The sequence below is a fragment of the Hyaena hyaena genome, unplaced genomic scaffold (genome assembly GCF_003009895.1).
Source record: "Hyaena hyaena isolate Hyena2069 unplaced genomic scaffold, ASM300989v1 scaffold_237, whole genome shotgun sequence".
NCBI lineage: Eukaryota > Metazoa > Chordata > Mammalia > Carnivora > Hyaenidae > Hyaena > Hyaena hyaena.
In genome coordinates, this window is record NW_024080874.1 from 1,563,838 (window position 1) to 1,589,918 (window position 26,081).

Consider the following 26,081-nt stretch of genomic DNA (forward strand, 5'->3'; position numbering starts at 1 on the left):
TCAGCCCCACAAGGTGGCCCCTGCTTCAGAGGCCCACTGCAGATGGGGTTCCCAAGCTACCCACGCTTCTGTGCAGCCAGCTACAAATTCAGGGGTTCTCAGGTTTGATAATTTGCTGAAACAACTCACAGAATTCAGAAAAGGGGTTGCTTACGATGGCCAGTTTATTGTAGAGGATACAGCTCAGGAACAGGCAAATGGAAGAGATGCTCAGGGCCAGGAATGGCGTTGTGGGTGGCATGGGGTTCCCGTGCCCGTTCTGGGCAAGGTGCCCTCCCAGCATATCAGTTCATTCAGCGCGGAAGCTCCCCAGACCCCATCCTTCAGGGTGTTTCTAGGAGGTTCTGTTACATAGGCCTGATTGACTAAAGTATTGGCCATCGGTGATCAAACTCCGTTTCCAGTTGACTCATCAAGGGCTTGGTCCTTCTGGTGACCAGCCCCCATTGTGAAGCAGGGCCCCCCCATGAGCATCTCATTAGCATAAACTCTGGGATGGTGGAAAGGGGCTTGTTACGAATAACAAAAGACACCCTTCTTCATCCAGGGTGTTACTACGCTACAGGGACAGATAGTGAACAGCTACGTGTATAAAGTCGGCACACACTGATGACCGTGAGGAGGACAAATCCAGGGAAGCGGGTTTGGGAGAAGAAGGAGTGTTCTTGTATGTAGGGTGGGGGTGGCCTCTGAGGAAGTGGCGTTTAGGCGGAGCCCTTAATGGTATGAGGCAGGAGCCCTGCGGGTGTCTTGGAGGGGCTGCTCCACACCCTGAGCACCTGAGGGAGCATGTGTGCCTCGGTCACAGTGGTCACAGTGCAGTCACAGTGCCACGAGGTCCGTGGGGCTGGGGCGGGACCCCTGCAGGCATGGGCAGGGTGACATGGCGGGAAGCCCCTGGGGCGGTGCGGTTGGTCTTGTGTTCACCTGCTGCTGGATGTGAGGAAGGAGGGTGTTGGCAGGGTCTGTGGTGACCCCGTGTGCACCCAGTGGGACTACCTTGAATTCTTCCTCTGTGTCTGGTCATTGAGTGTCCCCCGGTCTATGATTCTCTTCTTTTTCTCTTTTTGGTAGTGGCTGACACTCCTTCAGAATGTAAAAGCTAGAAACTTAGCTTAGGAAAAGGGTATAAAAACGTACCTACAGGGGCGCCTGGGTGGCTCAGTCGGTTGAGCATCTGGCTGGCTCTTGTCATGATCTCACAAGTTCGTGGTTCGAGCCCCACATTGGGCTCTGTGCTGACAGCTGGCTCAGAGCCTGGAGCCTGTTTCAGATTCTGTGTCTCCCTCTCTCTCTGACCCTCCCCTGCTCATGCTGTCTCTCTCTCTCTCTCTCTTAGAAATAAAACATTTTAAAAAAAAAAGTACCTACAAACTCAGATTTCCTGAGTTACTTGGATTCCTGATTTGTTTAGCGCTTTGTGTAGCAAAATCACTAAAGTTTGATGAGTCTCTGTTGCAAGGTTAAAACGGTACTACAGACACGAAGCGCTGGGTCAGAACCTGGCACGTGCTTCTCCTTCACTGTTGATTCCCTCAGGCAGCCGTGTCCCCCACCTCGGCTCCTCTTGGTCACACTGTTCTCCAGGGGCCTGTCCCGCGCATGCCGAGCAGCACCCTGCTTTCACTCTCGGGCAGTTCTGTGCGCCCCTCTGGTGCGTGCTGACCTCGGCACCCACGTTCGTTGCCATCCTCAAGTGGGGCGGAGGGAGTTGCACACTCTGTGGGGAATGGCTGGTGGTGTAAGTGGTTACACACCCACAGTAGGCTCTCCCTTGGGCACCGCAGCTGAGTCCCTCTGGCCCTTTAGCACCGGCTTCTGGGCTTAACGCACCATAGCTCATGGTAGATGAACGACATGACTCCACTGTGGGGTTTTCAGCACTTTCCTTAGTCCGGGGCAGAGGACGCCCTCATTTGAGAGCCAGGTGTGAGTCCAGAAGTGGTGTGCGTTTTCTGACTGCGTCTCTCTCCCCACCCGCACCCCTTTTTTGGCCTGGACAGCTCCCATCCTCCTCGTCTTTGGAAGTCGCCATGGAAACAAGCCAGAAGAACCCAGAAGAGGAGATCACGGCAACTGTAGGTGAAGCGTCGGAGCCTGTCACCGAGAAGGAAGAAGGGCACAGTCCCTGTGGCGCTGACTCAGAAATGCAGCAGATCCTGGCACGAGTCCGGCAGAACTTCGGCAAGATCAATGTCGTGCCTCAGTTTTCCGGGGATGACCTGGTCCCTGTGGAGATGTCGGATATTGATGAAGAGCCTGAGAGCTTTTCTGAAGAGGAGGAGGAGGAGCAGGAGCTACCAGGAGACGAAGAGGAGTCCTGCCCAGAGTCCCAGGAGGAACACACGGAGAGCGACACCAAGGCAGTTATTAAAGCCTTGGATGAGAAGATCGCTAAATACCAGAAATTTTTAAACAAGGCCAAAGCTAAGAAGTTCTCAGCAGTCAGGTAGCATCCTCGTCTTCTCGTGAACCGTGGGTCGCTCGTTCCTTTCCCCAGAACTTGCCATGAATATGGGAGCCGTATCTCTTAGGGGGTGAAAGGAAGTTACTGCCGTTTTTTTTTTTTTTTTTAAAGCGAACTGTAAATTTTTAACATGCAGCTCCCTGAAGCGTGAGAAGCTTTAGTTCAGTCTCTGGCAAAGGCCCAGGGGCTTTGGACAGGCTGGGGGTGTCAGCATGGAAGTCTGCAGGGTCACAGTCTCCAGGTAGACACGTGGTTTGGGCACCCAAGGGGGCTGACGGGCTCCTTTGTTCCCTTGCTTTTCTGTTTCAGAATATCCAGGGGACTAAGCGAAAAAGTTTTTGCAAAATCTGAAGAGCAAGGAGCAGCTGAAGAAGTTGTGGAAGATACAGGTAAATTAGTTGAACCACTTACATGCGATTTGCATCTTTAGAACTGTGGGAACTGTGTTCTCTCCTGTACCGTCACCCACACAGGCATCTGCCACAACTGGCACCGTGTACTGTTTATCATACAGGTTGGACTCTTCACTTATCATTCTGCACGTTTCTGGGGAGTAATCCAGGAAGCTTCCTGTAAAAAGAGTACTTTAGTAACCTTATAATCTAGGGGTGGCTCAGCAGATTTTTGGGGTGGGGACGGGGCGGGAGGGAGGTGGGATGGGTCCGGTATGATTTCTTTACTCCGTTGGACTCACAGCTTTTACGTCACGAGTGTGTTTCCCTGACATAAATGCAAATCCTGCCATGGCCTGCAGGGGCCTCCCGGCCTCGCCCCACGTTACTCTGTGCTGTGCCCACCCGTCCTCCGTGCGCACTGGCCTCCTTCCTGCAGCGCGTCAAGCTCATTCCCACCTTGGGATTCACAGACACATTTTGAATAGAAAATTCCTGTTTGTTTTCTATGTGCTCGTGTGTTGTTTCCAGCACCTACCAAAAAGGGAAGGAAGAGGAAGGCACAGAGGGAAGAGGACCGTTCAGATAAAAGTCGCAGGATGCTTACGTCTAAGGAAGTACGTGGTTTTGGTCTTGGTTTTGGTCTTAAACTTCACCCAGGTCTAGAAAGTAGAGAGGAGAAATCCATTTCCGGAGACACGCTTTCCAAAACTGAGGGTCTGGAGTTGAATTCTAGGAACCCCAGGCCCAGTGGCCTCGTTGAGGGTAGTGAGACGGGATCAGTTGGCCCACTGGATGAACATCCTCGAGTGCATGTCTTAAGTTTTAGGAGCTTTCATCGCTTCCCTCAAATGTGGACTGTCCTCTAGAAAATCCGCTGGGCTTCTGTGGCCCATTGGTTTTCTGTGACGAACAGAGCTGTTCAGGTGGACAGACCCCTGCCCTCTGGGAAGCTGAGCCTAGTACCTGGCTCTGCAGAGCTGGGGCGGGCCTTCCTGGCAAGGGAAGAGCTTATTCCTAGAAGTGTTCACCATTAGACCAGAGGCCACTGGCCGGGAGTGCAGTAGGACAGGGTCCAGCGTGGATGGCCGAACGATGTAGAGGTGTCACGGGTTACATGGAAAGGCACCCTTGGGTCTGGGAGGGGAGGCCTCCCTTGTTAGCGCTGCTTTGGTGAGTTGGGAGAGCAGCCTAGGAATGGAGCACAGAGTAGCAGAGGGGACCTGTTCTGTGATTTCTCCGTGACTGACTGGTTTGTCTTTTTTGCCATTTTTTACAGCGGAGGCGGGCAGCCCGGCAGCAGCAGTCTAGGAAAGTAGGTGTCCGCTACTATGAAACCCACAACGTGAAGAATAGGAACAGGAACAAAAAGAAGACCAGTGACTCAGAGGGACAGAAACACAGGCACAAAAAATTCAAGCACAAGCAGTGACATTTTAAAAGTTTATTAAATTATATAGAAACAGGCCATTAGAAACCGTGTTCATTTTCTTCATGCCCGGTTGGCATTTCTTAGGCCACAGTGCTTTTGTTCTGAGGTTTGACGGTTGAAGTGGTCACCAGTGTTAGGGAAGATGGTCTGCCCGCCCCCAGGGCTTTCCGTGACGGGGCGCCTGGCGTGCCTTGGTTCCCCCGGAGCGCAGCCATGTCCTGCACGCGTCTGGCGGAGGCAGAGGTGAGGTCTACAGCGTGGGAAGAGCGGCCTCTCTCTTGTACTCGCAGTTGGCAGTTTGAAATAGAAGCGTAAACACAAGAAAATCTCAAGGATGTAGTGTACGCGGTCTGGGCTTTAAAATACGAAGGGAAAGTGATAGCTACTTCGGTTGTCCCTCGCCGAGTCTGTTAGCTGGACACTGGGCGTGTGTGCGTTACGCCCCAGGAGTCCTGGAACGAGCACACCTCCGTGAGCAGTTCTTTCTCGCGACAGTGACAGCCCAGATGGGCCATTGCGGTGGGGTCTTAAGAGTCCCTCAGGGCACCTGGAGGAGGGTAAAAGCTGTGACTTCAGATCTGAGATTAGAGCCGCATGGGGCACGTTTGACTGGGAACACAGCTCTTCCCGTAGGACCGCGATTTTTCCGGGGAGCCTTGGACCCTTAACTGGGATGACATCCGGTCAGAGCTCCGCTACGGAGTCCTTGGCGCCCCCTCGGGATTACAGCTTGGGGCATTCCGACCGAGGGGACGTGTCGGGGCCGTACGTGTGCTCCTCATGCAGTCTGAATGAGCGGAGGAGTCACCTTCCTACGCTAGCCCGCCCCGGACTGCCCTCAATTCAAGATGTGTTGCACTGACTTCCTCTTCTGGGTCTATGAAACTGGAAGAGCCCTGGGCCTCCAAACTCTGGGTTTAACTTAAGAGGAATAAAATGCGGTCTACAGGCCAGAGCCTAATCATTAATAATTAGAGCTGCGTGTGAGGTCTGGGCACCTCTCCAGTTGTGAAACACAGCTAGTTAGAGGGGTGTAGGGTCAGGGGTAGATTTTCTGCAAAATAAGATGAACAAACCAAATCAGCAGTGGGCAAGGGCCGAGGTGCAGGCAGCTCACCGGGGACTTTGTGACTTGTATTTCTTCCTGGCAAACATCTACTTTCTCAAGAGCCGTGGGTTTGACTCTGCCATTGGCGCCTCACCGGGTCAAACTGGGGGAGTGGGCGTGGTGGATTAGGCAAGGAGAAAATGGCCTCGTATAAACCCCCAGACTCCCAAAATGAGCCACTAGAACTGCACTGAGGTAGGGATGGCCAAAGACATCAAGTAAGGGAAAGACAGGCCCCAGCAGCCCGAGTTCAGATACAGGATGAATTGTAGACCAGGAACAGGACAGGGAGGCAGCTTGGTTTGGCTAGAAGTACGTGCCAGCATGGAGAGTGGTTGTGAGGGGGCCGCTGTTTCACCTGCGAGGGACAGGGCAGAAAGTCTTCTTGAGTTGGCAGATCCCAAGGATGGCCACGCACAGAGACTGTCCCACCTTCCACTGCCCAGCCGAGAGCCTGGCCACCAGACTTAGGTGTTCAGGACACTGGGCAACGACATGTGAGTTCTGACAAGTATGTGGGTGGTGATCAGAGGAGGGTATGGCTTGTTCACTCAGGAGACTAGCTTTTTTTTTTATTACAACGGGCTTACGATGGGGTAGCAGTGCTTGCCGAGACCCATATGGAAATTATCACTTCTTTGGTGCAATAATGCCTTCCAGTTGGGCCTGAAAAACAAAAACAACCTCCATTAATATGTGAAGCTTGCAGCCTAACAGATAGCTAAGAGGCGATAAAAGGCCCTGGGAAGAAGCATCCGGCGCTGCCCCTCCAAGCGTTTCTCCCTTCGTTCCCAGCTCCATATTTTCTAGATTAGCTGATTTCTGGCTTGGTGTACAGTTTGCGACATTAGGAGAAACCAGAGATGTCCCGGTTTCCATACAATAACGGCTCCATGGATCATATAAAGCACCGACAAGGAAATTAAATAAAAGTTGTTGAAAGCGTGGTTTTTCATGGCTCAGATTTCAGGCCCGAAATGCTAAGTTAAACATTTGGCTCCCTGGTGTGGGATCCTGGGAGCTCTTGTGGTGGGTCAAGAGGTTTGGGAAACGGCAATCTTTCAGCCACTGAGACAACTTGACACCCAATTAGAGAAAATTGCTCCCGGTAAGTAGCGAGCTGTCCATCTTGTATGTAAAGCTTAAGACCCTTGGGAGTTATTTACTCTGCTCCTCCGGCAGCCGGTAAAATAATTTACTATCACGGTGTGTGGACAGATCTTTAAGTAGGTCTATCCTGGGGCCTGCAAACACTGCTTTATTTGCAGTGCAGCTTGGAGCCAATAAAAATAACTCACTTCTAAAGAGTCCTTCACCCAGGGGATGACAAGGTTGCTTGTAAATGTTAGAAAGATGCCAAGGTATTCTGCTGTGTTCTTGCTGCGCATACTGGAGGAGCTGAAGGCCTCAGGCTTATGATAAAGGAACGAGGCAGATACGGCACGCAGCCTCAGAGGCTGCTAAGTAACCAGACGCGTGGCCGGCTGTGAAGTTTCTAGCTTCTCGTTGTGAGACTCAGCAACCAGAGAACCTGTCGTGCACTAGCAGTTAAGACAAGCCCCTCTTTATCTCAAACGCGTGTCCTTGGTGTAGCCCCAGGAAGCCTGCCAGTGGCAAGAAGGTAAGCTTTCCCTGAGACTAGAGAGGAGAGGGAGCTACATGCAGGGGCCCCTGTGGTCGGGGCCGAGGGAGACGGCCACTCAACAACAGGTCCTCCGTCTAGCACAGTGGTTCGCAAGCAGGCAAGCAGCAGAATCGCCTGCGGACCTTGTTAGGCGGTTGGGCCCCTGTGCCTCGGGGGGGTGGGGGGAGGGCTCCGGGCGGGAAGGCACCCCCACGAAAGCCTGCTGAAGAGACCCAGCCCACTCCAGGAAGGCTCCAGAATACCAGCCGTGATGGGGGAGAAGTTCCACTCTGCCATATCCATCTCTCCTGGCTGATGGGCAACTTCCCTCCAAGGGAAACAAAACCGTCCACTTGGAGGGGGTGGCGAGCCAGACTGAGGGGTGGTGGGAATTCAGAGCCCCCACCCCCGCCCGAGGCAGATGGGTAGAGAGTCTGTGTAATGAACCCTTCCCCCCGACCCCCCAGCTCTCTTTACTCTTTGGCAGCACATGGGGACAAGTATTTGGAATCCTCTGAAAGACACGGAGCCGGGGCCTGGCCCACAGGGCCGGGGTGGTGGCGGGCAGGAGCCCCTGCACCTGGGCCTGTGCAGGGACTTACCTTCAGCTGCTGATTTGTCCGCTTGAGGAACTGAATCTCCTCATTGTGCTTCTTCTCCTCCACCTGTCTCCTCTCGGTCTCCCGCTTCTCGGTGGCCTCGCATTTGGCCTTCTGTTCGTTCACTTGCCTCTCCAGATCTCTCTTTTCCGTTTCCAATTCTGCAATCTGAGGACAGACCCTCCCGTCATCCTGGGACGTCGCCAAGAAGACGGGGTGTTGTGAGTGCCGGGGCGGAGGGGACCCGGGACACAGTGTCCAACCTGAGCCATTGCCTGGGTCTGTGCTGCCACCCAGTGGGAGGCTGGTGACTGGCACAGCCTAGATAAACAGCCGGCTCTGCCAGGACCAGGCTGAACCCGGGGGTCCCCGCGGAGGGGATTGTCAAGGCACCCTTGGCGGTCAGAATTTCATTTGGAATGACAAGCATGTGGCCCTGTGATGGACAGAAGAGTCACAGAGGGCTGAAGCCCTGTCGCCAACCCCACTCACTTTCCTCTCCATGTCTGACTTCCCCTGTTCGGCCTGCAGCGCCTTCCTCATGCCGAAGGCCACGCTGCTCTCATACAAGGTCTGGTAGGCAGCGATGGTCATGCGGATCTCATCCCGGACTCGCAGCAACAGCAGTCCCCTCTCCGCACAGTTGATGGTGACCTCCCGGATCAGCTCGTCTAACAAAGCACACGCACAGCGAGGTCAGGAGGCAGGTAGTGCGGGGGGGGGGGGGGGGGGGGGGGGGGGGGGGGGGGGGGGGGGGGGGGGGGGGAGCTGCATCATGTCCCTGGCTAACCACCCTGCCTCCCCAGGGAGGGTGCTAGTGTGTGTCCTCCTCACCTGGAGCCCTGCCACACCACCAGTGCCCTGAACTTGGCACTTGGGACTACAAGCAGTCGGCCTGTAGCCCCCAGGGTTGTCTGCAGCCGTGAGGCCCTTCTCCTCCACCCTCAGACAAAACCGCCAGGGAACTAGTCATAGAAATGGGACTTTTCAGGGGCACCTGGGTGGCTCAGTCGGTTAAGCATCCGACTTTGGCTCAGGTCATGATCTCACGGTCTGTGAGTTCGAGCCCCACATCAGACTCTGTGCTGACCACTCGGAGCCTGCAGTCTGCTTCAGATTCTGTGTCTCCTTCTCTCTCGCTCTCTCTCTCTCTCTGCCCCCCCTCCCCTTGTGCTCTCTCAAAATAAATAAATGTAAAAAATATACAAAAAAAGAAATTGAACTTTTCAGTCTGAAGGTGATGACTGCCTGATTTTTATTTACTTAGTTTTTCAACTTTTTAAAAATGTTTTTATTCATTTTTGAGAGAGGGAGACACACAATCAGAAGCAGGCTCCAGGCTCTGAGCTGTCAGCACAGAGCCCGTCGCAAGGCTCAAACTCACGAGCTATGGAAACATGACCTGAGCCAAGGTCGGACGCTTAACTGACTGAGCCACCCAAGTGCCCCTATTTTTTTTTTTAATGTTTATTTTGGAAGAGGGGCAGAGAGAGGGAGAGAGAGAATCACGTGCTGACAGTGCGGAGCCTGACACGGGGCTCGAGCCCATGAACCGTGAGATCATGACCTTGTGAGTTGGACCTCAAGACTTGGACACTCAACTGACTGAGCCACCCAGGCGCCCCATGATGTGTGCTTTAGAGCAGCAGGGAAATCCGTGTGCCCCTTTAGCTGGATGGGCTTAGGGCTGGAAACAGTAGGATCTTGAGCTTGCCCACCGGTCTCTTCCATAAATGCTGACCTGGGGAGCACACCCTAATCATACTCAGACTGAAGGGGGCCTATAGCCCCTGCCTCAGGGTTTGGAGGCGTTCTGAATGTCAGAGTCCACAAGCCCAGTGAGTTTGGGCTGGGGGATAGCCATCTGACACTACCGCTTAAATCTGTTGTGACTGTCAGTTAACATTCAGTGACCCTGAAATATTTTTCTAGACCCCGGGCTGAAGGTTGATGGATGGATATAAACATAACACACTAATTGTTCTGATTAAAAGAATCAACATATGCTTATTATAAAAACCTTTGAAAAGAAGACGACTTAGGACTGAACTGCTCATCTGATCTCCAAACATTTGCTAAGAGGTTAGGAGCCAGGGTGTCAGGCTAGCGGGCAAATAACAGGAAGAAGGCGCATCCTGGGTGGGGCAGGTAGGGGAACACGAGGCGATTCCAGGACGGGGTGGGCTTTCAGTTCAGGGACACCCGGGGCTTGGGTTTGTGCTCAAGGGGAAGGGGAAGAGGTGGTCGAGTCCAGTGTACCCGCCCCCAACCTCCCCCCTGCGCCACGCCACTCACCAAAACACTGCGAGTACAGCTCCCTGCGCACGGGGCAGATGCCGGTCTCCCTGGCCTGCCGCTGCTGCAGCTTCAGGTCCAGCTGCTCCTGCAGGTGCACCACGTCCATCCTGGTGCTGGGGGTGCTGGACACCTGCTGGATCCACAGCTGCGTGTCCTCCACCCACTCCCTGTGGCACAAACACAGCCAGGCTGAGCAAACCCATCCACTAGAGGGTCTGCAGGACGGGGGCAGAGAAGGCCCTCTGAGCCCTCTGCCCGGGCGAGCGGGAGCGAGGGGCAGCTGTCACCAGCCCGCCAGACTTCTCCATCCCTCTCTCTTCCTTGAGGAGCGTACGGCTCCAGAGCCACACCCACTAAGCCACTTCCACAGGGCCCCTACCTGTGGGCAATGTCTACCCTCCTACGTCTCTCCGGGAAAACATCACCCGTGTTCCAGATCTTACCCTCCTAGTGGGTTGAGGACCGATTCATGGGCATTGCTGCCTGATTGGGACAGAGGCCCAGAGAGAACTCCCCACTGTTTCGTGGGGTGGGAGGCACAGGGCACTATGAACCTTGTGCCAGCCAGAAAGGGGCAAATGTGTGCAGGTTCCCGAAGGCGTAGTAGACCACCATAGTAGACCTTGTGTCAGAGGCGTCGCCGGAACCACGAGGAGGGAGCCTGAAGGTAGAATCACCATGGGGAGAGGATTTCCATTTATTGATGGGAGAGAACCGCCTGGAAAATCATCCCTCCCTTCTTTGACTTCCCCATCTCAGACGAGGCTACGGTCTCTCTTTACATCGCAGCCTTAGAAAGTGTGTTGTCAACTGATTACATCAAAATCGTCTACCAAGCATGTCAGCTAGCGATCAGTGTGGCGGGAGAAGGAAGAAGCAGGGTAAGGGGATGGTTAAGAAGGGAGAAGGTGCTCTTTTATAAGGGCCCTCAAGGAAGGCCCCCTCGAGGAAATCCCATTTGAGCAAGACCTGAGCAAAGAGACAAAGGGAAGGAGGTGGACATCAGGGGAAGAGTATCCTTGGCAGTAAGAACAGCACCTGTCAAGGCCCTGAGGTGGAAGGGTGATGGAAATGTTTCAGAATCAGCGAGCAGATGCCCCTGTCTTTGTGCGTCAGCACACTGAACAAGGAGAATAGCAGGAGACAAGATCATGGATAGATGAGGGACCAGATCATGACAGGTCTTCCGGGTCATTGTCACGACTTTGGATTTTAGTCTGAGTCACACGGGAAACCAGCAAAGAGTTCCTGGCAGAAGACTGGCACGAGCTGGCTGGTGATGTCGGGGCTGTTTGGAGGACACATCGTAGGGACAAAGAGTGGAGGCAAGGTTTTCAGATCGGAGACCACTATAGGTGACAAACAGTGGCTAGGAACAAGATGGTGGAAACAGAGGTGGTGGAAAGCGGTTGGATCTGGGATTTAAAGGTGGAGCCAAAACAATGAGATGAAGGACAGGACATGTGATGTGAGAGACCAAAAGGAATGCAGGGTGGCCTGAGCCACTAGCAGAGAGAAGACTGGGGATGAGTAGGTGGGGAGAGGGGGGCATTGTGATTTAGTTTGGACATGCTGAGTTTGAGATGTCTATGAGACACTTTCATGAAGATAATGAGGAAGCGGTAGAATATATGGGTCTGGAGTTTAGAGGAAAGGACAGGGCTGGGAATAACACATTTGGGAGCCATCAGCGTATAGATGGCATTTAAAGCCACGAGCTTGGGTTAGAGCCCTCAGGAACTGAAGATGGCGGAGAAGAGCTCTCCTCCATCCTCCCAGGATCCAGCCTGGGGTCTGCAAGCTCTAGGAGTTCTGGGATCCGGGCCAGGAACAGAGACAGGGGTGCCTCTTCCTACATTCTGGAATGCTAGAATGCAAAGCCTGGGCTTTCTCTCAGCCACGGCTCCTACTTTTTTACCTTGGGGGCAGAATGGCATTCAAGATTTCTTCTGCCTGCTTCGTAGGATCTGCGACACAGGAAGTTGAGGGGAGCTTGGTTTTGGGTGGCTGGGGGACTGGACCGGAGGGTCCAGGCTGCTGGGGGCTGACTTTCAGCGGCCGTGCCTGGGAAGAAGAGACAAGTTAGGGCAGGAGGTCATTCAGACACTGAACTCCACACATCCAAGCCCGCGGGGTTGCTCCAAGTCTTAACACCCCTCCCCTCTTCCCAGCTCACTTTCCCCATCTCTCCTCTGGGCAGAAATTATGTCTCAGCTGAAGGAAGCCATGAAGAGTCTTTGGTCCACCCTCACCCAAGGCCTGTATCTCCCGGAACCGATGTTTCTGGCAAGGGTGCTCAGCCTTCTGCTTTCCCGCCTCTAGTGATGGAGTGGTCATTACCAGATCTATTCTTGGACCAGGCTACTTAAGAAAAAAGGTGAGCTCCGTCCATCTCTGTGACTTCCTTTCTCATCCTAAATTGGCCCTCTGGGGTCACCCATATGGGCTTCTTGTGCCGCGCTCCCATCTTCCTTCTCCCATTCCAATTCCCTTTGCTCCCAGTTGCTGCAGCCCTTGTCCCTCGGGAGTCCCCATCCTCAACGCCGGGATCTTTCTCCATCCTAGCTTCCAGACTCCCCCGCCTCCCGAGACCTCCTTCTTACTTTGGGGCTCCGCTTCTCCGTATTTCGGCTCACCAACACCGGGGTGTCATACTTGAGCAGAGAGTCCGCAGGGGGGATCATGGCGGCGACGGGGGGGGGGGTAGTAGTCCAGCGGCAGCCCCTCAAGTGTGCGCCTTGTTTGCCGTCTCTATGGAAACCTCTTCTCCCGGCCCCATGGTCTGGGCGGGGCTTCGGAGTAGGGCGGGGCCAGCAGCGCGCGAGTTTCCGTGCAGCCTTCCGGAAAAGTTCCCCTTGGGCTTAGTTTATCAGGCCTCCTGCTCACCGGGTCGCCTTGATACTCTTGGAAGCAGGCAGAACAGGAGTTCGAGTCCCTGCGCTTCATCTTTCTCTCAATTTGAATGAGGTGGCAGGTCACGCTCGCAGTCCCCAGTTTTGTCACCTGCAAAATGGGAGTCATGTGACTCCTCAGGGAAGAGTTCAGAAGATTCCCAGAGGAGGCCACCCGGAGTGCCCAAGTTTTAAAAAGTATTTGTTCTGGGGGACGCTGGGCTGGCTCGTGGAGGGGGTGGAACATGTGACTCTTTATCTCCGGGTTGTGAGTTCGAGCCCCACCATTGGGTGTAGAGATTACTTGAAAATAGAGATAAGTATTTGTTTTTAATTAAATGGAGAAATGACAACGTAACAAAGTTCAAGAACAGAGGGGTAAATACTAATGATTTGCCCACTGGCAAATGTGGTTGCATTTCCTTCTCTTAGTTTGTATTTCCAAAGGCAAATGTAATCTCAGTTTGCGCACATTTTTTTTATCCCGCTTCATTCGTTGAACAAGTCAGGGATTCCTCTGTCACAGTGTAAAAAGCATTGCGAATGGCGACAGGTCACCGATCAACTGGATAAAAAGTTTCCTCCCGGAGGGCATTCAGATTGCCTCCGTGTTTAGTAATTACGAATAACGCTGAGACAAACAGCTTCGAGAGTCGCTTTTCTCCAGAAGTTTGCTTTTGACACTTAAAACTCCCGCCAACAGGGCCGGGTCCCTACAGCCCCGCCCCCCGAAGAGTCGTGATCACGTGCTTAGCTCTCCGCCGCGAGGGTTTCTGGGAGAGCACGGACCCGGAAGCGGAAGTCCTGGGGGGGTCATCCGTCATTTCCTTTAGTGAGAGGAGCGCAACGGATCTGTTTTTCCTTCGCTCGGCTGAGCTCTCAGCATGAAGGAGGTAAAGAGCGAGCGGGAGCGAGGGAGCCGACGGAGGCACCGCGACGAGGACGTGGTGGCGGCGGCGGCAGTGGTGGTGAAGGTGAAGCAGGAGCGGCTCAGCCCGGAAGCCGCGCCTCCCGCCCACCGCCGCCCAGATTCCTCGGGCGGTAGCGCGTCCCCGCCGACCGGCGAGCCGGGCCGCCCTGGTCACCGAGGGAACCGAGCCCGAGGAGGTAGCCGGTAAGTGAGAAAGCTCCCGGGATGGACTTGGGTCGGGCTTATTGAGAAGGGACAGGGCTAGCGTCAGAAGCACACCTTGAATGCCGAGCGCAGGAGCTTGGATTTAACCTTAAGGTTGGTGGAAGTGTCCCGGTCGTGCTTCTGCTAAAGAATGTTTACTCCGGTACGTGTCCCTTGTGTTAAGCGCCCGATGCCTAATGGGCAGATCCCCGTCCCCCCTTCATCTCTGTGCCCAGCACGTGGCCGAGAACGGCCCAGCAGATAGCACTGATCGAGTTGAAATAAAAGATTTTCCCCATCTGCCTACAAATGGAGTGCTGTCGTTGGCTTTCCAGTGATCGGCCTCCATATGTTTCCCGTCGAGCGCCTAGGCGATCTACCTAGTAGAGATTTGGGAGAAAAAGTGTCTCTTGATAGACCCGTTAATTGATTCCTTCAACATAGTTTTACTGCATGGTGAAGACTGTCCTGGGTGCTGGGGCCTCAAAGGTGAACGCGATGGGCAGTCTTTGCCCTCTCAAAATTGATATGCTGTTGCCTTGAAACAAAAAAAAAAAAAAAAAAAAAAAAACCAACCAAGCAAATAAAAGAAAATAGTGTCAGGAGTATTAGGAAGAGGTTAAAACAGGAACGGGATAGAAATTGAAGGGAAGTGAGAGAAGGGCTCCCTGAAAAGGTGCCCTTTGAGTGGACACCGGAATAAGAATAGTCTAGCCTTGTAAAGATCCAGGCTGAGGAAGCAATAGGTGCAGAGAACCTGAAGCAGAATTAATGTGATTGTTCTAGAAATGGAAAGAACAACAACTGTCTAGAGATTAAGGAGAGTGTGGTAGGAGGGAGGTGGGAGAGGGAAGAGATAGAGGATGCTGATGGATTGAGGTGATTGGTGGGGGGAGGGGGCTGTCAGAGGTGAGAGAAAAGAGAGTCAGGGGGTGTCTTCTGGGTTTGTGGCTTGAGGAACAAGGTGGATGGCGGTGCGAGTTACTGAGATGGCAGAGGCTGAGGGAGGAAAGTGTTGTGAAGGGCTGGGAGGCAAGGGCTGTGCTCTGTGAGAAGGTGCAGCCGTGATTGTGGGTCTGGAACTCCAGGAAGAGGTCAAGGCCAGGAGAGCGAAGCCCCTGCCTCCTTCCGGGCGAAAAGCAGAGACTGTCACAGATGTGCTGTTTGTGTTGATTACTTGAAGTGAATTTGTACGGGGGAAGGGAAATTGAGATAAAACCCTGTGTGTACCATGCTCTGAAAAGGTCCCCAGCCAAAAAGAAAAACAAGTCCTCAGGGAGAAGAAGCAAGTCTCCACGAAGTAAGAGAAGCCGGAGCCCTCACCACTCAACAGTCAAGGTGAAGCAGGTAAGTGAATTGAGCTGTTTTCATACCAGGTCCAGATCTAGGACTCTGCCCGGCGTAACTAAAGAGTGTTTGGTGTGTGTGTGTGTGTACCTGTGCTGGTGATGGGCTTTTCTAGAAACTGGAGTTTTGTTTTCGTTTTCTGCTTTTTTTGTTCAACTAAACTTTTTATGATGAGATCCTTATTGATTTACGTTCAGTTGTTAAAAAGGCCTTTACCCCGTTACTCACGCGGTGACACCTTCCAGAATTCTAGTACAGTATCACCCGGAATATTCCAGTACAGTATCATCCTGTTGTCCTTTTATAGTCTGTCCGTCCCCCCACCGTCCCTCCCACCCTTAGCCCTCAGCCCTGGCAGCTTCTCTGTTCTCGGCTTCTCTCTAACGTTGTCACTTCAAGAACGTTATGTAAATAGAATCTACCCCAAACTTTCAGGGATTGGCTTTTTTCCCCTCAGCACAGTTCTTTGGCTGTTTGTTCAGGTTGTTGTATCTCTCGGTAGGTCATTCTTTTTTATTGCTCAGTGACATTCAGTGGTGTGGATTGAACCATTTGCCCGACAAAGAATGTCGGGGTTGTTTGCGGGTGGGCCTGTTCTGTCTAAGGCTGCTATGGAACATTTGGGTGTGGGTTTCTGTGTGGCCCTGCCTTCATCTCTGGGGTGGATGCCTGGCAGTGTGGTTGTTTGAAGAGAAGACAGTGGCCAAACCGTGTTCCCGAGCGGCTGCATGGGTTTGCTAGGCCCTCCGTAATAATAAGCACCACAGTCTGGGCACCGTGAGCAACAGAAACTCATTTTCTCACAGCTCTGGAGGCTCAGAGTCCAAGTTCAAGGTATCAGCAGGTTTGCTTTCTCCAGAGGCCTCTTCCCTTGACGTTCAAATGGCTGCCTTCCTGGCCGTGTCCTCACATGGGCTTTCCACTGTGGGCTCATCCCTGGTGTCTGTCCTCATGGAAGCATTCCAGTCGTATTGGATTCGGGCTCTGCTGGCATCTTAACGTAATCACGTCTTTAAAGACCTTATCTCCCAGCTCCTGGGTGGCTCAGGTGGTTAAGGGTCCCGTCATCGGCTCAGGTCATGGTCTCATAATTTGTGAGTTCGAGCCCCATGTCAGGCTCTGTGCTGACGGCTCAGAGCCTGGAGCCTGCTTCTGATTCCATGTCTCCCTCTCTGTCCCCTTCCCTGCTTGTGCTTTCTCTCTCTCAAAAATAAAATAAACGTTTAAAAAAATAAAAAATAAAATAAAGACCCTACCTCAAAAAAAACAAACCAGAAAATTCCACAAAAATGGTTACATTCTGGGGATGGGGGTTGGGGCTCAACATAATGAACTTGGGGGTACACGATTCAGTCCACAACAGTGGCTGTGCTGCCTCATGCGCCTGCCGGCACTGTGCGGTGTGCCCACTGCGCTCCGCACCCTCCCTGCTTCATTCCCAGCATGTGGTGTGGACAGTGTTTCTGTCACAGCCATTCTAGTAGCCGTGTAACAATATCTCTGTGTGATTTTAGTTTGCGCGTCCTTGACGTTTCCTTGATGGCTGATGACGTTGGCCCGCTTTTCATGTGTTCATTTGCCATCAGTACATCCTCTCGGGTGAAATGTGTCTTTATGTCTTTCGCCTATTTCCTAGTTGGTGTATTTGCTTTCTTACTGTTGAGTTTGTGGTGTTCTTCGTATATGCTAGAGACTGGTCCTTTTTGGGGTATGTGATTTGCAAATATTTCCCTTCAGTCTTGGAGCTTTTCTTTTTCTTCACAAACAGCAGGGCTTTTTCTCAGAGCAAAAAGGTCAGATTGTTCTGAAGTTCAGATAACTTTTACTCTAACGGATTGTGCTCTTGGTGTCATGTCTGAGAATTTTATACTCAGCTCTAGATCCCGGAGACCTGTTTTTTCCCTCAGAGTTTTACATTTAAGTCCATGATTGGAGTTTGTTTTGATAGAAGAGGTGAGCCCTGGGTTGAGGTTCACTTTTTGCCTATGAATATCCATTTGCTGTGGCAACATTTTTTGAAAAGATTGTCTCGTCTTCCTTGAATTGCTTTTGCTTCTTAGTCAGTGAAACATGCGTAGGTTTATTTCTCACTCTTCTGTTCCACTGATCTCTGTGGAACCCTATCTCAGGCCTGATTATTGTCACTCTATAGTAAGTTTTGAAACTGGGTAGACGGATTCCTCTTTGTTTTCGTCTTAAAAATGGTTTAGCTTTAGTAGTTCCTTTGTCCTTCCATATAAATTTTAGAACAATCTTGTCTGTATAAAAAAAAAAAGTCTTGCTAGGATTTGGACAGAAATTGCATGAGGCTATATTTTGGAGGGAATTGGTTTTTTACTATATTGAATCTTCCAATCCATGAGCACTGTATGTGTCATTTATTTGGATCTTTTTAAAAAAATTCTTTTAAAGTATGGTATGTATGTTTGTATGTACGTATGTATTTTGAGAGAGAGCTGCGCGTGCACGCGTATATGCACACGGGGGAGAGGGTGGGGGAGAGAATCCCAAGCAGGCCCCATGCTCAGCACAGAGCCCGATTCAGGACTCGATCTCACAAACTGTGAGACCATGACCTGGGCCAAAACCAAGAGTCGTATGCTCAACAGACTGAGCCACCCAGGTGCCCCTATTTAGATCTCTGATTTCTTTCTTCAGCGTTTATAGTTTTCAGCATTCAAGTTCTGTGTAACTTTTGTTAGATTACACAAAGTTTTTTCTTTGGTGGAGTGATTGTGAGTGATATAAATTTCAGTCCATGCGTCCATTGCTAATATATATAGAAATATAATGAGTTTTGGGGGTGCCTGCTTGGGATTCTCTCTCTCTGCCCTCCCCTGCGCTCTCTCACATTTTCTCTCCCTCTCTCTCTCTCAAAATAAATAAACTTTAAATATATACATATAATTGATTTTTGTGGTTTTGTTTTATCCTGTGACCTCATTGAACTCATCTTCTTTATTCTAGGAGGGCTTTTTTGTAGATTCTTGGGTTTTTTTTAATATAGACAATCATGTCTTCACTTAGAGACAGTTTGATTTGTTCCTTTACAGTCTGTACACATTTTATTCCCTTGTCCTGCCTTACTGCATTCGCTAGGACTTCCAGCACTATGTTGAACGAGAGTAGTGAGAGCAGACACCCTGGCTTTGTCCTCAGTCTTGAGAGACAAGCATTCAGTCTTTTTAAAGGAATTCTGTTACAGTGTGCGAAGAGACATTAAGAAAATGCATTTTCTTGTTAATTTGACAGACTGTGGGTCAGCTTTCTACTACCTTAAAGATATAAAACCAGGCAGCCTTGATGGTCTATGGTATAAATTGATCAGGCACTGCTTTAGCTATCTCAGAATACAGCCACCAGAGCCACACCACCCGTGTGTGTCAAACCACACGGTGTGTGCCTGTCAAACCATGTGTAGTTTTTTCAGTTTTTTTTTTCCCCAGTGTATAACTGGCAGCCTTTTACCTGTGGTTTCTAAGTAAACATTTTACGATAAATCCTGAGACTTTTATTTGTTTACTTATTTTTTAATGTTTTTATTTAGTTTTGAGAGAGAGACAGAGAGAGCATGAATGAGGGAGGGGCGGGGGGGGGAAGGAGGGAGGGAGGGAGACAGAATCTGAAGCAGGCTCCAGGCTCTGAGCTGACAGCACAGAGCCCGACATGGGGCTTGAACTCCTGAACTGCGAGATCATGACCTGAGCCGAAGTCAGGCATTCAACCGACAGAGCCACCCAGGTGCCCCAAATCCTGAGACTTTTAGGATGGAACTTTTCTGGGGCACCTGGGTGGCTCACTTAAGTGTCTGACTTTGGCTCTGGTCATGATCTTACAGCTTGTGGATTTGAGCCCCATGTAGGGCTCCGTGCTGACAGCTCAGAGCCTGGAGCCTGTTTCCAATTCTGTCTCCATCTCTCTCTGCCCCTCCCCTGCTTATGCACTTACGTTCTGTCTCTCTCTCCCTCCTCTCTCCCTCCCTCTCTCTCTCAAAAATAAATAAAAACATTTAAAGAAAATTTAAGATGGAACTTTTCTGTGCTTGTTGTTTTGAAGTGTCTTTATTTGCTTACCTATGCTAACTTCTCTCCCGACCTTAAATTGTCTCCTTAAAAGCTAATTTCTGTGTATTAATCAGCTGGAAACTTGGAAGTGTCTTTCAAGCAAAAGGGCTTGACAGGCAGTTGAAACTCAGTGACTTTCACATGGGTTAATCCTAAGGAGGAGTGCACACAGCCTCTGACTTAAGCATGACTTGTGCTTGCCGGTATTCTTTTCTCCATCCCTGAGCTACCATTTAATAAATAAATTTATTGACTGCATGCTCATTCTAAGAACACAGAAATATGTTAAATGAAAGGTGAGAGATGGCATATGTAATGTGTGGTTACTTCTCCTGTTATCCTCAAATTGTAGCCCCCAACAAAAAAAAAAATCACCTGAGTCTCCAGAGGCAACCATTATATTTCTTACTTATTTTATTTTCATTTTTTAAATGTTTATTTCTTTTTGAGAGAGAGAGAGAGACAGAGCATGAGCTGGGAAGGGGCAGAGAGAGAGAGGGAGACAATCTGAAGCAGGCTCCAGGCTCTGAGCTGTCATCGCAGAGCCTGATGCGGGGCTCAAACCTACGGACTGCAAGATCATGACCTGAACCGAAGTCGGACACTTAACCAACCGACTGAGCCAGCCAGGCAACCCCCGCAGAGTTTTTAATTGAAAAATGGAACCATGTTATATATACTATCCTGATTATCAATAATTGAAATCTTAATTAGTTTGTATTAGCTGGTTATGTAATTTGTCATATTATTTTCTTCAGTTTTTACTAATTTTGCCTGGTCTACACGTATTTAAAATGAAGACTGAGAATGAATCATTGGAATAGTGGAGGTACACAGCGTAATGGCACTTAGAATGCAGAGGAGGTGGGGGTGATGACCCGGAGTCTGTGGCTTGTAGTGACTCATTTAATCAGGGATAAAGTGCATAATGAGATTAGTCCTGGCAAATGTACTCAAGATAGGTGGTAGTGGCAGGCTTGTGAATATCTTACGGTAGGAGGGATAGGTGTTGGGAGCCCCCTCTTGATGCTGGTCTTTAGAGCCTATAAAGTCTAGACAGCTGGAGTCCTGCCCTGAGTAAGCAGGCCCACGCTTGAGCTCTGTGTGTGGCCTTGGGAGGCAGGGAGGCAGTGAGATCTCAGTGCTCAGGTTTTCCTTTTGGTCCTTTCCAGGTGGGGTAGCCTTGCTCATAGGCTGCAGGGCTCGGTCTTGAAGTCTGATGCTTTGGTTATTAGTAAGGGCAAACTTCTGTTACATTTGTGTGTTCGTTAGATATTTATTTCTTATGAAAATTACTTGTTAATATCCTTTACCAATTTTTTTCTGTTGAATTTGTCTTTCTTACAGATTGATTTTTTATAGCTATATTAATAAATCTTATATGTTGCAAAAATTTTATACCAGGCCAGTTTTCAATACTGAGTCTTTTTCAAGAAATCATGGTATGTTTTTTCATTTTTTTCAGATTAAAAAAAAAATCTATCTAAATTTTCATAGGTTTTTTTTTGCATGCCTTGCATTTTTCTTAAATATATCCTTGAGTATTGAATAATTTTTATTACTCTTGAAATGAGATCTTTTAAAATTATAATGACCTTTTTTTCATTTTTGACATGAGAAAACTAGCTTGCTTTCTTTTATACATTTATCTTGTACACGACCACCTGTTTCTGTTAGTTGTATATTCTGTACGTGTTTCCTTATAAGTTTGCCTATAGCTCCTCTTGTTTTCAGGGCTCTGAACTTGCCTTGCAGTGTTAGAGCTGTAGTCGGGTGACAGCTTGGAAGTAGCCCGTGTAGCCTTGCAAAGGAACCTAACCACCACTGCTAACCAGATTCCTGTGGGCCGTTTTGCTCTGAACGCCGAAGTCCACATCACGAATGACTTTGTTGAGTGCAGCTTGTTCACAGGCTGTGGGCTGCCTTTAATTTACTGGATCTTTCTGACTTCCAGGAGCGCGAGGATCACCCCCGGAGAGGACGGGAGGACCGACAGCACAGGGAACCATCAGGCCAGGAACACAGGCGAGCTAGGAACAGTGACCGCGACAGACACAGGGGCCATTCCCACCAGAGGAGAAGCTCTGATGAGAGGCCTGGGAGTGGGCAGGCTCAGGGACGTGACCGAGACCTTCAGAGCCTCCAGGCGCAGGACGCAGAGCGGGAGTTTTACAATGCCCGGAGGCGCGAGAGTCGCCAGAAGAACGAAGTTAGTGCCCGTGGTAACGAGGCTCAGGAGTCGGCTCCTCCACGACCTGGCAGCAACAGTAAGGACAGAGAGGCTCCCGCCAAAGAAAAGCCAAGCTTTGAACTTTCTGGGGCGCTTCTTGAGGATACCAACACTTTCCGGGGTGTCGTCATTAAATACAGTGAGCCCCCAGAAGCACGGATCCCCAAAAAACGGTGGCGCCTCTACCCCTTTAAAAACGATGAGGTGCTTCCCGTCATGTACATCCACCGGCAGAGCGCCTACCTCCTGGGCCGGCACCGCCGCATCGCGGACATCCCAATCGACCATCCCTCGTGCTCGAAGCAGCACGCCGTCTTTCAGTATCGGTGAGTGTGTGTGTGCGCATGCGCGCGCGTGCACTCGCGTAGGAGGAACCGGAAGTGTGGGACGAAGCAGAGACCCTCCAATTGCCAGCGTTTGTGTACACGTGCTTGCAGCAGAGTGCCATACCCCTCAGATCCAATCCTTGTCTTAAGGGAGATTATGAGAGTGTGGCACAGGTGTTAGCGGGGTCTGTGTTTGGCACTTTGTGGAGTGCGTCTGTTAACCGTGTGGTGCTCACAGCAGTCCTGTGAGGAGGACAAGGCCACACGTTAATATCCCCATTTGACAGGTGTGAGGACTGAGGGTCAGCTTCAGAGTTAGTGCCCTTGACGCTGGAGTCAAAATGCACTCCTGTTGGGATGGGAGATAAAATATGTGAAAGGTGCATCGTGTTGATTGTAAACAGCACAGAAGTGTTTTTTGTTTTTTTTTTTTTAATTTTTAAGTGTTTTTTAATTTATTTCTGAGAGAGATACAGAATCTGAAGCAGGCTCCAGGCTCTGAGCTAGCTTGCCAGCACAGAGCCCGACTCAGGGCTCGAACCCATGAACCGTGAGATTAGGACCTGAGCCGAAGTCGGATGCTTAACCGACTGAGCCACCCAGGCGCCCCAAGAAGTGTTTTTTCCTTAATCCCAGCAAGCGGTCTTGGATTCTGATGTTAAACTTTTGATCTGCCATGAATTTCCCACTCCACTCCCTCAGCAACCAGTTCCCACCTTTTCTCCTAAGTATATTTATTTACTTGCTCACAATTTCCAAATCCCAGGCCATACCATCCCTTTGATTTCCTGGAGTTGAACTCAAACTGTGTTCAAGCCGGGTAATTTCCATCCCGTGTGTAGGCCGTGTTAGCAAAATGCCGGAGGGTCTCAAGGCGGGATTTTGCTCACAGGTTTCTCTCTTTTATCTCTGCTAGGCTTGTGGAATATACCCGAGCTGATGGTACAGTCGGCCGAAGGGTGAGGCCCTACATCATTGACCTTGGCTCAGGCAATGGGACGTTCTTGAATAACAAGCGCATTGAGCCACAGAGATACTATGAACTGAAGGAAAAGGACGTACTTAAGTTTGGGTTCAGCAGCAGAGAGTATGTCCTGCTTCACGAGTCCTCCGACACCTCTGAAGTAGACAGGAAAGAAGATGAGGATGACGAGGAGGAGGAGGAAGTGTCTGACAGCTAGCAGACGAAGCCCCCGAGCTCTGGAGAGTCCTCGTCTGTCTTTGAAGGTTTTGGGATTGACTCAGAGAGTACAGGGCGCCCTCTGTATTGCCTCTTACTGCCTTAAGTCTTTCCTGTGTTGCTGACCAGCTTATGTTATAGCATAAGAGAACTGACTTCGGTTCAGTTGAACTCTTTCCCGTGGCGCATCGGCCACTTGCCTGTGGGCATTTGTCTTCAGAACAGTCTCACCAACGTCGTGTTTCACTAGAAGCATCGTGGCTTTAGTTGGTGCTTCCAGAACTGCTGCCTAGGAAACTATAAACCCTTGGTTAAAGGGGAACTGTGGCTTGTTCTCTTTGTACAGTTACTTTATTTATATAGTTGTTAAGCTTTGTGGACTGGGTTTGTGTTTTTGTTTTTGGGGCAAACCCCTGAACCGAGAATCTTGCTAAGCTTTGGTCATCACCAAAACAGCCTCCCGTATATACCAAAGCTTTGCCCTGGTTGAGCTCTTGAGTCACAGAAGTTGATTTTGCACTTCATTTTGGGGGAGATGGGGGTAGGGGGGTACCACATGACCTCAATATGGACTATTGGACTTAAACAGATGCTTTATGGAACCTGCTTAAGCATACGGCCATATCGGCAGGGCCTGGCTCCTGCCAGTGGGTGCTGATTGCATGTCCCACGAGGCTGAAATGGATCATAGATCTGTTTCTTGTGAAGAATTCTGATTTCTCCTTAGAGCGTGTACAGAACAATTTTGATCATCTGTTCACCTTTGCATTTTTATTCAAATGTTATCTCCTTCCTCCTTTGCAAGACAGTGTCATTTGTGTAGCGGGGTCCTCGCTTTATTCTAACAACGTCTGTATATGTCGAAAGGAGGTTGTGTAGATTACGCATTTCGTCTTTTCAAAAACCATTCAGAGAGGTTGTATTTACCTTCCCAAGGCCAGAAAGCAAGGGAATTGCCCTTTTTCCTAATTTCCCACCAGAGGAATACGTGTAAGTAGCAGAGTCCTAACTACTTACATATGTCGTGTGTTTGTGTGTATGTGTGTATATATAAAATCGCGTGTGAAAGAGCTGCACATTGATTTTCATATGAGAATGTTTTGTGATGTAAATGTAATACTACATTATAGGCAAAGGCCTCCCTGCATTTGAAGAGCAGGTTTTCATTTATATGTATTTTTGGGATAAAAAAAAATAATAAAATTTGTAAATACAGCCCCATTTCAAAGGGTTATCCTTTCCTAGCATAGAGGGCCTTGTGTTTATAGGTCCATTTGCAGCTAAGGGAATCTTAGTTTTTTGAGATAAAAACAGGTAGTTGCAGGGGCTGTCTTGGGGGTGGGGGGGTGGTAACACCGGGATGTAGTGAACTTGGGGCCAGCGGCAGCTCTGCAACCCAGACCCCACATGCTGGCGAATGAGTGCTGGTACTTTTGAAGCAGCGCTGTTTTCTGAATTGGCAGTGAAGGGTTTTCCTTTCCAGAACAGTCTGTTGGAGCAGGTTCTACATAGCAGGTCCTGCCCCAGTCGACCCCTGTCCCTGCCATGTTGCCCTCAGGCGGTGACCTGGCATGGGGAGAAAGGAGCGCAGTGCAACTTGGTGTTGCTGCCCGCCATTCCTCTCTGGAAAGTATGATGCTGTTAGATCGTCCTCTTCATCGTTGCTCTCCCGTTAAGGTCCCACCGACCCCTGTGGACTTGGGGCTAAGTGGAGACTAGCATGGAGAGGGACAGCTGACTAATATTTATGCAGTAGGAAGAGGATCCCCTCAAAAAGTGAATATGTAAGGAGGTCAGTTAAATGTAGGGAAGCTCTATCAACGAAGGAGCAGTTAGCATTCCCTCCGCCATGTGCTCCGCCCTGGCCACTGGCCGCTGTCGCTGCTACCTACCTAACTGTCCTATCCGCCACAGACCCCTTATTGCACTGGTGCATGTCTCAAGGTTTTGTTCTGATGGATCCAAACTGGTGGCTCTCTCTTGCTGGGGTTGGGCAGTACCCTGGTCCCCAGGGCCTCCTGCTACTGCTTCTGGGTAGCTTTGGGCTTTGCTGCAGACACCGTCCTGCTGGGCAGCATGCCAGGTGGCCACTTGGCCTACGTTCTTCACTAAGAGGTCCCAACTGTGAAGTAAACTTGCCTTAGCAGAGGAATAGCTTCCTGCATGCGGAGATACTTCATGCCCAACATCTGGGAAGGTACTGCCCCCTCTGATCCATCCTTTTTTATTTTAACTCTTTTAAGAAAGAGGGTTGGGCCCCCTAGGTGGCTTAGTTGGTTGTCTGACTCTTGATTTTGGTTCTGATCATGAGCCCAGGGTCATGGGATCGAGCCCCATGTCCGGCTCTGCACTCAGTGTGGTGCCTGCCTGGGATTTTCTCCCCGCCCCCCCCCACCCCGCCCTTGCCCCTCTCCCCAGCTCTCTTTCTTAAAAAAAAAAAAAACAACATATATATATTTTTAATCTCTCAAGAAACCCCGCTCATCTCTAAAACTAGATCTCACTAGCTGACTTCTCATCTGAAGTTGACATAATCCTAAAGCTTTCTTCTTGCAATTTCTTTATCCTCCACCTGTTCTCCACCCTGGCTGCAAAGCATTGCTGTCAAGATCAAGCTATCTGCAAAACAGCCCTTTGTTTCTGAGCCCCTCCCCTAAATCCTCTATGGCGGACTATAGTTCTGCTGTGGTATAGGACAGAATCTGCAGATTTTCCCCATCAGGCCTCTCCCTAGTCCCCTAGTTCCCTATTAGTTCGAGGACAAAGGACCGCTTGTTAAGTGTGCTGGTGATGTGGCTTTCAGATACTTTTATTGTGACCTGATGACAAGTAAGAGAGTAATCAATTCAGGTACCTGGAGTTGGTGTTTTGTGTTCTTGTATGGAATATGCCAGTATACCACAGAGCTTGGTTTTAAAAAGCTTCCAACTGAAATATATATTTCAGGTTGATTATTATTTGATCCAGTGCACAGATGGTTATATTTTTTTAACATCCTTCCCTTTGTGG

General features: G+C 50.3%; 3 protein-coding genes across 4 annotated transcripts in view; 2 read left to right on the top strand and 1 right to left on the bottom strand.

The window, feature by feature from the left end:
• Positions 1–4,332, top strand: part of GNL2 (G protein nucleolar 2) — a 22,788-nt gene extending 18,456 nt beyond the window's left edge. The window contains exons 13-16 of the mRNA XM_039244456.1: positions 2,004–2,449; positions 2,777–2,856; positions 3,391–3,476; positions 4,139–4,332. Of these exons, the coding sequence (XP_039100387.1) occupies positions 2,004–2,449; positions 2,777–2,856; positions 3,391–3,476; positions 4,139–4,291 (765 nt within the window). The 3' untranslated portion in view covers positions 4,292–4,332. The remainder of the gene's footprint in view (positions 1–2,003; positions 2,450–2,776; positions 2,857–3,390; positions 3,477–4,138) is intronic.
• Positions 4,331–12,699, bottom strand: DNALI1 (dynein axonemal light intermediate chain 1). Of its 2 annotated transcripts, XM_039244458.1 has the most exons (7): positions 12,524–12,699; positions 11,839–11,984; positions 9,918–10,087; positions 8,115–8,293; positions 7,626–7,790; positions 5,990–6,065; positions 4,331–4,838 (listed from the first exon to the last, which is right to left on the bottom strand). In XM_039244458.1, the coding sequence occupies exons 1-6, from the start codon at positions 12,602–12,604 to the stop codon at positions 6,030–6,032; spliced, it is 777 nt and encodes a 258-aa protein (XP_039100389.1). In that variant the 5' UTR covers positions 12,605–12,699; the 3' UTR covers positions 4,331–4,838; positions 5,990–6,029. The 2 variants fall into 2 exon arrangements, with proteins under 2 accessions (XP_039100389.1, XP_039100388.1); XM_039244457.1 differs by lacking the exon at positions 4,331–4,838 and having other exon boundaries at positions 5,964–6,065.
• Positions 12,700–13,644: 945 nt separating this feature from the next.
• SNIP1 (Smad nuclear interacting protein 1) lies at positions 13,645–24,287 on the top strand. Its single transcript, XM_039244480.1, has 4 exons — positions 13,645–13,925; positions 15,170–15,272; positions 21,291–21,892; positions 22,809–24,287. The coding sequence occupies exons 1-4, from the start codon at positions 13,696–13,698 to the stop codon at positions 23,071–23,073; spliced, it is 1,200 nt and encodes a 399-aa protein (XP_039100411.1). The 5' UTR covers positions 13,645–13,695; the 3' UTR covers positions 23,074–24,287.
• Positions 24,288–26,081: the final 1,794 nt, after the last annotated feature.